This window comes from Siphateles boraxobius, unplaced genomic scaffold, assembly GCF_051911475.1.
Source record: "Siphateles boraxobius isolate OS27281-9 unplaced genomic scaffold, OSU_SipBor_1 41, whole genome shotgun sequence".
Taxonomy (NCBI): domain Eukaryota; kingdom Metazoa; phylum Chordata; class Actinopteri; order Cypriniformes; family Leuciscidae; genus Siphateles; species Siphateles boraxobius.
This window is the reverse complement of record NW_027509042.1, coordinates 38,802,399-38,817,563: the sequence shown is the minus strand read 5'-3', so window position 1 is coordinate 38,817,563 and position 15,165 is coordinate 38,802,399. Positions and strand designations below refer to the sequence as shown.

Genomic DNA, 15,165 nt, shown 5'->3' with positions numbered 1-15,165 from the left:
TTGAAAGAAGTCTCTTATGCTCATCAGCTGCATTTGTTTGATAAAAAAATAGCAATATGATAAATAATTTGAAATAAAATATATTCTTGATGGCAAAGCTGAATTTTCAGCATCTTTACTCTTCAGTGTCACATGATCCTTCAGAAATCATTATGCTGATTTGCTGCTCAAGAAACATTTCGTATTATTATCAGTGTTGAAAACAGTGGTTTTGCTTAATATTTTCGTGGAAACTCGAATATTTATTTTTTCCAGAATTCTTTGATAAATAGAAAGTTCAAAAGAACAGCAATTATTTGAAATAGAAATCTTTTGTAACATTATAAATGTTACTTTCACTTTTGATTAATTGAATGCGTCATTGCTGAAGATTTTTTTAAAAATAATACTGACCCCAAATCTCTTCATTTTAATTCTCTTAACAGTCTATTAGTTCAGACTGTTGTTATCTGAACACAGAACATCTGACTGGAGTGACTCATACAGAGAGCTTAATACAACTACAACTGAGGTAAAAACTCGACAATTAGGCCCCAGCATAAATCTAGTTAATCAATTAAAGCACTTTGGCATGTGGAACAAGGCAGTGTTTGGCAGGCACAGTGCTTGCGCTCTTACCTGGACTTTCTTTTTTTTTTACCTCCGATTAAGCACACAACTGCAAACACGTTCATTTACAATCTCTTTTTTTCCTCTCACACACATTCATTGCATTCACACTTTCACAGGCAGAAACACAAACACATTAGTTGCATTCACAGATTTCACACCACTACACACACACAGTTCTGCTTCCTCCAAAAGCAGGCCTCAATTACCTGTAGTTTTAAAACGTTGCATAAAGAGACGGAAATTATTCCCCCATCATATTTTTCCACTCTTGAAAATGTTATTTTAATTGTGCTGGTGGAGTGGACCACTCTGTTGTTTTCACACAAGTGTAAAAAATAATGACGGCTATCCAGTGAATGGGGCCTTGGCATGAGTTTAGACCACTTTGGTGGGTATGCAGTAGACTCACGCTCTCACACACTCTCACACTCTCTCTCTCTCTCTCTCACACACACACACACACACACAAACACACACACACACACAGTGTCCAAGCACCTTCAGAAAGTTATATTTTCTTGGTCCCTCGATCTATAATATTTTTATTTTCCAACACTGACTTGTTTCATATTAGACCTTGTTTATGGCTTGTAATGGCAAATCTTATTCTGAAGGTACTCTATGTAACTTTTGGCCCTCTAACGGCTAAAAAACAAAAAACGCATGCATTGTCTTGGTTGTGCTTCGGCTCTGCGTGATTGTGCAGTGGAATATGGTTAGTGCTCATAAACATTCACTGCCAGGCTTAAGAGATATAACCAGTTTAGATGGAAAGGATCTCAAGCTGACTAGCTGAAGACGTTACTGTAGCTTTACCCATTAATAGATGCGGTACTTCCGTGAAAATAAATTCCAGCACAGCACCAACCCATAATGAAATGACCCTTGACAATAAATAATGCTTAAAAATGAAATGTTAGAGAGCTACATATGGCAATTTATCTGTTCAATAAAATACCATACTCACCTGTTGAGTAGTACGAACGCCAGCTCCACGTCACTTTTACATTTTAAATCCCTCAGTTCTTGCCATCTCTGCATAGCCAATGTTTTTTCTTGTTTTGGCTTGCTTTCTTTTTTTTTTCACGTGAGATTCCCCTGAGGTTCAAGATTTAGCGGCTCCATGTCAACCTTTCTTGCTTGAGACAACTAACCTATCCCAACAGGTCTAAAATATAAACACCTACTGTACAATAGGCTTACCATAGTGAATCAGGGTAAGACAAAAATCACGTTTTGGAAGAAGGATTGATGTATTGACTAAATTTAGTTAGTTATGAACAGTGTACATAAGTGTAACAAAAGTTACATAGTGTACATTTAGGCTTTTAAAAAGGATGAAAATGTTATTAAAAAAAGCCAGCTTATATCTAAACCCCATAGACCTAAAAAAATAAAATAAAAATAATCAACTAGCACTTATGAGAAAAATACTGACTGCTAGTGAACTATGTACCCGAGATGTTTTTTTTTTTTTTTAATACGAACTTGTGTACAAGACAGTGCTTGTATTATTCTGCTGTTCCTTAAAGGGATTGTTCACCTACAATTGAAAATTTACTCACCCTCATTTCATTCCAAATTTTGAGAAATGTCTCAGTACTTTTGGAAGTCAACTGTTTGGTTACCAACTTTATTTAAAAAATAAAATAAAAATGGTACAGAAGTAGAAGTCATACAGGTTTGGAACAACATGAGGCGGAGTAAATAATGAATATTCGGTTTTGTGTTAATATCCCTTTAACAAGAAACATTGTTAATATGAAACATTCTTTTTTTGTAATTATGTAGCTAAAGGATTCCAGCTTCACTGTATTTGTCCTGTTACTGCATTGTATTTTTAAAATACATGTAATCACATTGAAAGCCCTAGTGTGCTATAAATCCTGTTCAACAACCATTCTTTCAAACATACTGATATGAAAGATATACTGCAAATAAAGTCATCATGAGTTCATCATCTTTTAGTTGCCACCTAGATACAGTGACTCAATGTCCATGTCATAGTCTTTCCTGGGAGGCTCCTCTGGACTGGAGAACTCCTCTCCCAGCATCCTCCACCACGGGAGACGCATGCTCTGCATCAAGGCATTGTTGGATTGACGGGCGCTTGTGGCCACAGGGCAGGAACGGCTCAGGAACAGACTAGCATCATCCGCTTTGGCATCCTTCAGGGACGGCGCATCTAAAATCAAAAACAAATTAGTGGTTTTAGGGGGTGTTTACAACTAAGAACTGAGACCTTTTTATGTGTTTAGCCATTCATTAACATAACAATGGCATTAGGGCCTGAAAATGGGTTTAAAAGAGCAAGTTTTTAAAACGATGCCATTATCGTATCCATGTAAACTACAAAATTGCAAATTAAAAAAAAAGTGAAATCATGCATATATCATGTTCAGTCTATAGGCCCTAGTCGTTCTTTACAAAGTGACATCGCCTGGCATGCATAATACAGCGTTTTTAATAGTTTTTCTCGCTTGTCAATTTTGCTTTCAAATTCGCAATCACACAGGCCTTATGCTCTGCAGACTTGATGATGTCATACTTAATTTCAGTAGATCAGCCTTTGATTTAGGTACGTACTTAATAAAAGCTCCAAGTCTGTGTTGATCTGCACAAGTAGAGCCTGTCTGTGCTGCTCCTGTGCCCGATCAGATGCTCTGCTGAGCAGATGCTGGTGGAAGAGACTCTGAGCTCTCTGATGCAGATCCACACTGTCCTCTACTGACATCACAGATGACTGCACATCAGAAAAAACATCATCATTGATAAGATGAATAACTTAACCTTAAAAGGCTTTGTTTTTTTTAATTGATTCTTTAACTTCCAAAGACATTTAACACCAAGAGAACACCAGGTTTCATTTCTTTATAGTGACTTACAGGATGTAGAGAGATGTGCTCCTGTATCTGTTGCCTGAGCTCTGTTCTTCTACTGTCAGTCAGTCCTTTAGGTCCTTTGAATGGCATGAGAATATTCCTTTGTGCTTTACGACGTTTTAAAAACAGTAGAATCTGACAAAAAGACCATGGGCTCATAAATGATCAAGATTAACAGGGAAGAACCACTCAACCACTTTAATTTATTAATACACACACTACTGTTCAAAAGTTTGGGGTCTTGGGTCTTACTGACCCCAAACTTTTGAACTGTAGTGTATATGATACATGACAAGTGACTAAGATAATTTCAAGATTATTTTCATATAAGTAAAGTGTCCAGGGTATAACGAAACTATAATAGCATCTCAATGATACTAAAACAACACTGTAAAAGGTGTGTGAATCTCTGTCCACTCACGGCTCTCTGTAGAGTGACGGCAGCTCTGTGCTGTCTGAGAACGTATCTGTGCTGCAGGAAGTTGCGTCTCTCTCGGTGTCCTCTCCACACTCTCTGAATCCGCACGGCTGCCTTGTTATCCAGCTCTCCCAGGAATTTCTCCAGCTGGGCTGAGAGAGGTGGATAATCATAGCAATTAAAGACCTGATGAAATGGTTTGACGCAGTTTTCTTTCAAGTGTTATTTCTTCAACTGAAATGGTAAGTTGAGGCGGGACATTTTAATGGGGTTTTTATTGTCTATAGGTTTTACGTCACAGCCATCGACAACAATTTTCTACTTTACCATAACAAGTGAAATATTATAAACAATTTGTTCATTTTTACAAACTGAGGGAATAAATACAAAGTTTTCTGTGTTTATTGACAGATAATGCTGATTACACGTACACACAACCTTAGACTCAATACACACATTTGTTGTTTTAGTATTATTTATATACTATTATAGTTTTTATTACATTTATATTTTCAGTTTTCAGCTTAATTTTGCTTTTGTCATTTTTATTAGTTTGAATTAAATGTTACTATGTAGGTTTAATTTTAGTTTAGTTTTAATTTTAAATTATTTCCAGTGCTTCAAATTATACTTACTTCAGTTAGTTGCCAGGGCATCATTTCTAATTTTTGTTTAGTTTACATTTTTCATCTAATATGTAAATTTTATTTTAGCTTTATTCCATGGTCTGTCAGAATACGTGATTCTAATTGGCTGAAATGCATGGTACCATACTCATTCCAATTGTACTCATTGATTAGGTTTAATTTTGTGTTGTTACCGGCTGGTAGTATCTCCATCAGATGAAGCTGGTGTTGGCGGAACTGTCTCATGGCTCTCTGTCTACGCAGACACACTTGATGACGTAATTCCTCTTCTGCGCGTTGACTTTCGACGTGTTCCTGTCGCTGTCTGCGCTTTTCCCTAAAGCACATAAATAAATCTCCTTTGCCATAGTGTCACTAAACTGGAATTTCCTTTAAGGAGGGTCTAATTTTACACCAAGTGCAAATAGCCCGCCTTGTCGGCAGAGGCCGTTTACACTAACTAATGTCTGGTTTAGCCAGAGAAAATCACAAAAGAAACCTATCTGATAACAGGAGGAGTGGTGTGCAGGGATTATTTTCTGCGCAGCTTGTCAGTGAAGCACGGCTCTGTTATCAGTAGTAAATGCTGCTCAATCTGAAAGCCAGAGGGCACTCTCGCACAGAAACTCCAAATATGCCCCGCAGAAGTACGATAACGCATGTCTCCAGGAAATCCCTATGAGCTTCATACTATTGCTATAGCTGAATAAACAGAAGATTGAAACGCTCCGATTGATTAAACATGACTAATAAACTACTACAATATATATGGTTTATCTGAGTTCTTCAAGCCTTCTATTTTCATGATAATAAAGTATATCTATACTTCAATGCTAATCAACATAGCCTTTACCACTGTATAGAAACTATGAAATAATATGTTTTGTGCTATATTTTTTGTCTTATGTTTTGTGCCTTATTGTGTAAGAAGCCACATCATCTCACAGAAGGATGCTTTCAAACACTCAGCTGACGTTATGAAGTGAGTTTGGAGTAAAAATTATTGTAAAATGTTGTCTTTTGTTGGACAAGAGGTTCATAAATGCTTCTCATGTTTGGAAAGATGTTTGACGCATGTTGCTTTTTCAAATGCATGTTATATGCGACTCAAACATGCTTTCAGATGGAGCAGCATTTACTACTGATCACGTGCTTCACTGACAAGCTGCACATAAAAAATAATCTCACTAAGCAAAAGTGGTTTGAGAGTGATTTCGTGTTAATTGCGATTAATCGTGCAGCCCTAATCTCCTCCCATAAATGTAGCATCTGAAAGGGAAACTCCTACAAATGCAATAAGGTCAGCCGCAAAAATAACGCAAATTTTTCACTGCATGTCTTTAGTAAATCCTGACTGTAGTTCTTTAACACCAAAAGAGGGTTTGCGCTGGCGTAAGCTGTTAGTAAATCTGTCCCCAAGTCAGGCGGCATTGGCTTAGTGCAAATAGCCTCTGCCTTTTCTTAATTGCATAGTTGTTGTGTTCATCTCCTTTATTCAGAGGGACTTTACTGTATTATTTCCTTACCTGAAGCTGCGCTGTAATGTGCTGACCGCTCTGGGGAGTTTCCTCAGTCTTTTTCTGGTCTGATGGGCTTTCCAGGCTGCCTGGATAATACAAGCTGCTCTTACACACTCCTCAGATGACTCCTTAATATAATGCAGATCGAAGAATTACATAATCAGAATATGAGAAACGTCCTCTACAGTTCATCATGAACCATAATGCAAAATTCTGAAATCCTCATGGTATCGATCAATGTTGCAATTTCTACAGAAAAGAGGTTAGAGAATTAAAACAGAGATCATTGATAGATAGAAGTATTAAAGGTACAGTAGAAAAAACAGCGAGTCTAATTCAAAGTGGTCAGAGAGATGGCATAAAATGATCACGTAAAGCTATATTGTGAGTTTTGATGCAAGACACGTTAAAGTAGGCATGAAACAGAAGTTGCGATAGGTGTTTCTTCCCTACTGTGACGTATAAATGAATGAAGCAGCATCTGAACAAGTAGGGAATTTGTCCATTGGGCATTGATTGGATCATTGTATTATGGTTTGCTATTGCTGTGATGTCATGTGATAGGTTGTCCCGCCCTCGCACCAGTTAATGTCAGAGAAGAGATGTTGTTGAAAGAGGGAGGGGAAGTCATTTTGATTAAAGATTACGAGTACGTGAATTTAAAAATAATAATAATGTACATGGATAAATAATTTATAATAAATACTGCAATGTGCCATAAAAAATAGAATTATTAATTTTGTTTTCACAGTGAATATCATTATAGGTGGACTTCTAGGGGGAAAAAATGAAATGCTACCAAATATAAAAGTTGTCTCCATTAAGGTATTTATCAGATGCTTTCCGCTGGTGGCTGCTGACCTTAGTGTCTCTCCGTGAAACGTCTGACCGCAGGTGATCAATAAGCTGATCCAGAGCGGAGTCAAAGCCTTTACCACGCCAGTCTTTTGCAGCTAAATCAGCCAAACCTGCAGGACCATTCAATGGAAACACACTCAGAGACGAAAGGCTCATTGACACCAAGAACAATAACTAAATCACGGTCTAAACCAATGTCCTGTTCGTTATAAGCATGCGCTGGAGTTCTGTCGTCTGCTGCTTTAAATGCTCAAGCACTTTCCAGCAGGATGGTTTCTGATTGGCTCTCAATGTTTTTATCAATCATCAACTAGAAAAAATATAGCTCTGAAAGTGATGCCAATGATATTATCCCTATGTGCCGTATTAGAGTGCAACAGTGCCTGCTCACTTTTTTAGCAGCGTTGAAAAAAAACTACAAGACTGTGTACTTATGGGATCCAACTGTTGTACTCTAGTCTATTGTTATAGTTGTAGTGTGGACTCTAGAATGATTTTTTTTTAAACTCTAAAGCTCGAAGACGTTCTGAGATCTGAGTCGATTGTACCTCTGTATCGTCTGTGAATGAGCTGATGTGTTGAGCTGCTGTGGTCCATAATCAGAGCAATGGTCTTTACAGCTGCTCTGCCAATCACAGGATTCGAGCTACTGGACATTTTATACACAATATCATCCATGATGTCAGTCAGAGCCCGGTTTCCCATCTCAGCCACTACAGCACTTCAGAAAAACAAGGGAAATGATTTTCCAAAGTATGTGGATAAAGACTGTATCATGAACCAAGTAGCTTTCTGTTGTACCCGTTTGCCCTGAAGATATGGTTCCACATGGTGACAGTAACAATGGAGACGTCATCGTCTTCACAGATCTGGACACTTTCATAATGTTTAGATCTCAATACTGCAAAGGCAAAACAACAGTTTCATTCAGTTCATCATCTCACAGTTCATCATCTTTAAACATCTTGTGATGGTCACACGCCACTAAATTTATAGAAGAAGTTGTTTACCATGATGAATGAGATGTCCGTGAGCCCTGAGGAGCCAGCCAATGGAATCAAAGACTCTTCTAAACAAACGAATCAGCTCATTATGTGCCTTGTCCTGTTGCAGAGAAAAAGGAAATTAACTGGTTGCTATACATGCAGTCTCTACCAATTCAAATAAAATTCCTAGGTGATCGAACTACTTGAACTACTGTACATGAAATAACCCAAACCCTCTTACTTGGTTCTCTATGTTAAATGTTTTCAATCTTTTAGATGCCATAGACCTCCATATATGATCAACCTAATGCGAAGGACTCCCATCCTAAAATTTAAAAGGCAGTAAAGGCCTAATCTTATACTGTAAAAATATATTATGTAATACTGTAAAAAAAAATAATAATAAAAATAATATATATATATATATATATATATATATATATATATATATACATATACATATATACACACTCACCTAAAGGATTATAAGGAACACCATACTAATACTGTGTTTGACCCCCTTTCACCTTCAGAACTGCCTTAATTCTATGTGGCATTGATTCAACAAGGTGCTGAAAGCATTCTTTAGAAATGTTGACCCATATTGATAGGATAGCATCTTGCAGTTGATGGAGATTTGTATCACATCCAGGGCACGAAGCTCCCGTTCCACCACATCCCAAAAATGCTCTATTGGGTTGAGGTCTGGTGACTGAGGGGGCCATTTTAGTACAGTGAACTCATTGTCATGTTCAAGAAACCAATTTGAAATGATTTGAGCTTTGTGACATGGTGCATTATCCTGCTGGAAGTAGCCATCAGAGGATGGGTACATGGTGGCCATAAAGGGATGGACATGGTCAGAAACAATGCTCAGGTAGGCCGTGGCATTTAAACGATGCCCAATTGGCACTAAGGGGCCTACAGTGTGCCAAGAAAACATCCCCCACACCATTACACCACCACCACCAGCCTGCACAGTGGTAACAAGGCATGATGGATCCATGTTCTCATTCTGTTTACGCCAAATTCTGACTCTACCATCTGAAAGTCTCAACAGAAATCGAGTCTCATCAGAGCAGGCAACATTTTTCCAGTGTTCAACTGTCCAATTTTGGTGAGCTCTTGCAAATTGTAGCCTCTTTTTCCTATTTGTAGTGGAGATGAGTGGTACCCGGTGGGGTCTTCTGCTGTTGTAGCCCATCCGCCTCAAGGTTGTGCGTGTTGTGGCTTCACAAATGCTTTGCTGCATACCTCGGTTGTAACGAGTGGTTATTTCAGTCAATGTTGGTCTTCTATCAGCTTGAATCAGTCGACCCATTCTCCTCTGACCTCTAGCATCAACAAGGCATTTTCGCCCACAGGACTCCCGCATTCTGGATGATTTTCCCTTTTCACACCATTCTTTGTAAACCCTAGAAATGGTTGTGCGTGAAAATCCCAGTAACTGAGCAGATTGTGAAATACTCAGACCGGCCCGTCTGGTACCAAAAACCATGCCACGCTCAAAATTGCTTAAATCACCTTTCTTTCCCATTCTGACATTCAGTTTGGAGTTCAGGAGATTGTCTTGACCAGGACCACAGTCCTAAATGCATTGAAGCAACTACCATGTGATTGGTTGATTAGATAATTGCATTAATGAGAAATTGAACAGGTGTTCCTAATAATCCTTTAGGTGAGTGTATACATATATATATATATATATATATATATATATATATATATATTTTTTTTTTTTTTTTTTGTTTTTTTTTTTTTATTGTAACCTGATATTTGTTATATAATTATTTTTATATATTTGTTTATATCAAACATGTATTTTATTGGTGGTGGTGGTGGAGGAGATTCCCCCCTTACATACGAAAATAGCTTTGAGTACCCAGAGAAGCGCTATATAAATGTAAAAAAATATTATTTTATATTTATTTTATACTTATATATTGAATTTTTACACTTTTTTCTTGAAAAATTTCAACAGACCCCATAGCACTTCCTTGTGGCCTCTTGAAGTCCCTGGACCCCAGTTTTAAAACCCAATTCTAAGTGATTCAGAAAACTGTTACCCGCAAAGCTCTGTTCATTAGCCGGTCTGCAAGAAAAAGAAGACTTTCCACCACCGATGGCAGAAATTCCTGACTGAATGCCTCAATGTGTCTGAAATCACCCAGACCCACACAGCATGTGCTGGACGGATGGAAACACACATTAAAACTCTGTGAGGCTGCGAATGAAAGCAATATTCACTGTGTATTTAAAACAAATCATCTTGAATTTGAGTACCTGAGGAGGTCTGCCATCTGTGTAAGGACTGCATAGCCCCCTTGAATCTTGACTGGACTGAATGTCAGTGAAGATGAGCAGTACTGCAGCACACCATACGAGTAAAGCCTCTGTTTACATGCCTCCAGATCCCTCTGATCTCCTGAACACTTACTGTCTAGAAGATCTGTTCGTGTGAAAGCTGTTTAAGCTCATTACATACATGCTTGTGTTCTAGGATAGCTGACATGTAACATGTACTTCATCTAAAACTACTTTAAACAACATATTTATAATTAGAGTAGAATTATTAAACATGCCGTGTTACGAGCTCTCAATGACAGATTAACTATATTTGGCACTTTTAAAGAGTAACGTTATTTGTCAAATTGTCACTGTTTGTCAAAACTTTAATTTTACTAGTAAACGAAAGTATATAGTGATAAACGTTAGAACGGACAGGACTCTACCTTTTAATGCTGAAAGCACGTCGTTAAACTTGTTTTCAGATTTTTCTCTGGTGTTTGCGACCAGACTCTTTAGTTCTGGGTTTATCTCGTCTCCTGATAGAACCATTGTGATCATCACTGGCTCGGAAAAAACGTTTCAGATTTCAAATATAAGGACGATAAAAGCGCATGTCGAATATCGGTTGTTTGAAGATGTAACTTGCATGATTTTCTGCACAGGAAAAGCGGAAGGACGACCAAACGCCTGTTTGGTTTCTACGGCGACCTTACGTCATCTCCCTGCGACCGCCCGGCGCATCCTCTTTTACTGGTCTATGGGTGCATCTGCTATTCACACAAATTAATGGCATGTTATGCTAAAATGTAAGGTCTCCAGATTTCTGAACATTTCTATTTCAATCAAATTGTCTATGAATTGAAAAGAGGGAATATTTTTGCATATTTTGGCCAACTTATCGGGAAACAAATCTTTCTTAAAGGGTTAGTTCACCCAAAAATGAAAATTAAGTCATTAATTACTCACCCCCATGCTGTACCAACCCCGTAAGACCTTCGTTCATCTTCGGAACACAAATGAAGATATTTTTGATTAAATCTGAGAGGTGGATCACTGCTACATAGGCTGCCAGAGGGAATGAAACTTGACGGCCCAGAAAGTCATTAAAGAAAATGTTTAAATATTCCATGTGCCTACAGTGGCTCAACTATAAGTTTATCAAGCGACGAGAATACTTTTTTCCCCGAAAAAAAAACATAATAACGACTTTATTCGACTATTCCTTTTCTTCCTTGTGGGCCTGAGACGAGAGTTCAAGAGATTTCCACGACGCATGCGCGAGAACTGAGAAGAGAACGTTCTTCTTCTAATACTTCTTGTTCAGTTCTCGCGCATGCGTCGTGGAAATCTCTTGAACTCTCGTCTCAGGCCCACAAGGAATGAAAAGGAATAGTCGAATAAAGTCGTTATTATGTTTTTTTTTTCGGGAAAAAAGTAGTCTCGTCGCTTGATAAACTTATAGTTGAGCCACTGTAGGCACATGGATTATTTAAACATGTTCTTTAATGACTTTCTGGGCCGTCAAGTTTCATTCCCTCTGGCAGCCTATGTAGCAGTGATCCACCTCTCAGATTTAATCAAAAATATCTTCATTTGTGTTCCGAAGATGAACGAAGGTCTTACGGGGTTGGTACAGCATGGGGGTGAGTAATTAATGACTTAATTTTCATTTTTGGGTGAACTAACCCTTTAATGTCTGTCGTTGTTTCAATGAAAACAGCGCCGACAACTGGCTGAGTCTAGCGTGGTCTGGTAATAGCAAATAAATTTGACATTACAAATTGTACTTTAAAAAAAAAGCACGTTGTGTTAACCAAATGTAGGCTACTCTCTTTTAATACACTCAAATGACCCTTTATTTCAGTGATATTATTTATATGATCTGCAAATACAGTTTTATGTTTTTTTTTTAAGATTTAAAGTGCACTAAACCCATTCAATACAATTAAACCCATTTCTTTTTTCACAAGGTGATAGGCCCATTACACAAGGTAATTGTACATGGCAGGTAATTGTACATGGCATTTTAATCTTGATTAACTGAAGGTTCACGGAATAGGTTGCTGTGTGTGGTTGCCAAAATCCACTGCAGTTACCCCAGTTTTTAGACTAAAAATAGAGGCTAACAAATAACAACATACTGGTGTGTAACTTACCTTAATTTGCTGCTTTAGTGAAATACCTCGGTTAAATTATTTTTATGTATGTCACACTTCGACTCTTCCGACTCACCTTATTCATTCATGAAAAAATATATAGGCCTATTTTATTTTTCTAACATTGACCATGTTTACTTTTTTTACGCAGCTTTATGTGGCGAAAATACTGAGGTAATCTTACCGCTTTTCCCGCCAAAAGATATTCAACAAAAACACAAAATCGGTGTTATAATCTTATAAGAACGTTACCTTAGAAAATCCTGTTTTCAAAATCGGAACATTCAGACATTTAGAATCACAGAAACTCAACAAATGCGCATATTTCTTCTTTTATGGTAAGTATTTTACGCATAAAGGCAAAAATATTTTTGATATAACGTTAGGCCTACTGTGGCCTATGTGAGGAAGAAGGCTATTGAAAAATCATTTAAATTAATTTATTTTTAAATTGATAGCTATTTTAGACATTTTTTTAATTGAAAAAACAAAGCAAATTTTATATAGGCCTAACAAATATTTCTTGCATGCATGTTTCATATTTTAATATATTTTGGTCAGTCAAAATTTAAGCTATTATTCTGCAGACCCCAAAACAACCAAGGCCTACTTTCCTAATCTTTTATTTTAAAAATTTGAACCATTTAGAAAAAACAAATAAACAGGTGGAATAGTAGGCCTAACAGACCAATGATTTTAATAGAAGAAGAAGAAAAAAACTCATACAGCGAAAACGTTTTTATTTTTCCTCATATGCTTTGAAATGTTTGTGTATTTTAAAATCTAATTATATAAATATTATACCAAGATATAAACAATAGTTTATTTTGAAATAAGGTAGGCTATATACATTTTATATAATAAATATATTCCAATCTGTATAATGACCAGATATCCCTTCAGTTATGTATGCCACCATTGCATTATTAGACAATATCAGAGGGCTCAGGGTGTTCCATAAAACAAGATTAGAATACAAGCCAGGCTTATTTTGGTTAGTCAGACATATTGTTGGTTGATTCTGTTTCATAAAGCAAACTTAAAATAGTTCAAACTCAGTTAATCTGGCAACTTATGCTGGGAAACTAAGCTGGTCCAGTGCAGGCTAACTGTCAGGCTAAGCCTCAGTTGTTACGCAGATCCTCTAACACTGACCGACAGGAACACAGTAATATTAACTGACACTCTCTCATGCCATTGGACTTTATTAACCACTATTAGTCCAAAAATAAGTGCACAGTATACAGAAAATAAACTTAAAGGCTACAATGATAAATAAGACAATATAGACCTACAAACATTTTAAATAATATTGTATATGAAATGATTATGTTAACACTGTTATATATATATATATAAAATTTTTTTACATAAACAATTGATAGTATACAATATAATTGAACAGGTTTGTATGTCTAGTATAATATATATATATATATACATATACATATCCTATATGCAATATATATCCAGGTTTTCTTTTCTTACTGGCGGAATGTTTTGTGCCCAAGATTTAATTCGATTGTTTTAAAGATTTATGAATACATTTATGAATTCATTTCTCTCTGGTTTTGTTTGGCAGCTGTAGTACATTTTATGGTTATCAGAAGAACATTAGAAAATTCCAAACAAAAAAAAAATCTTTTTTTTAAAAAAGCAGAAGTTAAAATCACAAAAAATAAATAATTACAAAAGCACAGTATACATTTAACTGGTAAGATGAAACTGAGCTTAGTAATTGACCTACAGTATATTAGCCTACATTTGATATTTTTAAATTGACCAAATTAAGTTTGTTGATGTTTCTTTCACGCTCTATGGCAGGCAGGGTGGACATATAATTACTTGACATGTTTTATATTAGTGATTTCTTAAGTTATTCACGGCTGCCGGCTGTGTAAGGATGTTGATTTGTGCCGTTATTTTGTATTGAAGTCTATGGGAACTCTAGTATGTTTTCCCCTAAAAAGGGGCGGGGATGAAATTGACAGTCAAGTTCCCGGATGTGCCGGTAGTGCGTATCTACTCTGTCATTGCTTTCTCTTCTGATCCTAAATCCGATAGTGTAATGCACATTGTGTAATGTTGTGTAACTGCACATTGTGATCATGGGACAGAAGAGAAAAAGAAGTTGCTCTCGCAGCTCAATAGCTGAGAATGATTGCGATCTGGTGGTCAACTTCGATCAAAGTGCACCTCCAACATTGTGTGGCGGTGACCCATCCTCAGCCCGTTGGTGTTGGTGAGGGAATCGAGAGGCAGGCGAGAAATAAGATGGAGTCGCCCTCTCGTAATGTCTCTGACCCGAGCGCCGTGAATCTCATGTGAAGTGAATGAAAATGTGGTTTACTGGAGCTCTGTACATCAAAAACCTTGTCTTCATATTCAACTAAATATCCTTTAAAAGGGAAATTAATTAATTGTTAACATCTAACATATGGGTTAACATGGGTTAACACATGTAACATTTTCCAAAAACAGAAGCAATGAAGAACCTGTGTTCATGTTCCAATTGGTGTGCAGAGACCCTCCAGGCAGCAACAACCTGGACGTGATGGGCCTCTGGGGCCGGAAAGGATTCACGAAACCCGCGGACCTATGCCCAATTAAAAAAAATGATAAAACTTGTAACTTCTTATAAATACTGTATACAAACGTTTATATAAACTAGAAATTCTTGTCTTATTGGATGTTTGTGTTCCAGATGGAAATACTATGGGAGGGAGAGGGAGTCAGAAAGGCCTCTTGGAGACAAAGGAGATTCTCTCGCCCTTCCTGACCGTATTCTGCTTAGGCAGTAGGCCAATAGGCTTTCCAG

The 15,165-nt window shown here is 37.1% G+C and overlaps 1 protein-coding gene across 3 annotated transcripts; it reads right to left on the bottom strand.

Moving 5' to 3' along the window:
• Window positions 1–1,846: 1,846 nt before the first annotated feature.
• Window positions 1,847–10,913, bottom strand: iqcb1 (IQ motif containing B1). Of its 3 annotated transcripts, none has more exons than XM_077199541.1 (13): window positions 10,635–10,913; window positions 10,186–10,351; window positions 9,969–10,089; window positions 7,927–8,020; window positions 7,718–7,817; window positions 7,465–7,637; window positions 6,920–7,026; window positions 6,065–6,186; window positions 4,733–4,875; window positions 3,916–4,064; window positions 3,498–3,629; window positions 3,199–3,355; window positions 1,847–2,797 (listed from the first exon to the last, which is right to left on the bottom strand). In XM_077199541.1, exons 1-13 carry the CDS (start codon window positions 10,747–10,749, stop codon window positions 2,577–2,579), a joined length of 1,800 nt encoding a protein of 599 aa, XP_077055656.1. In that variant the 5' UTR covers window positions 10,750–10,913; the 3' UTR covers window positions 1,847–2,576. The 3 variants fall into 3 exon arrangements, with proteins under 3 accessions (XP_077055656.1, XP_077055655.1, XP_077055657.1); XM_077199540.1 differs by having other exon boundaries at window positions 2,232–2,797; window positions 10,186–10,366; window positions 10,635–10,907; XM_077199542.1 differs by having other exon boundaries at window positions 2,428–2,797; window positions 10,186–10,342; window positions 10,635–10,885.
• Between the last annotated feature and the right edge of the window lie 4,252 nt (window positions 10,914–15,165).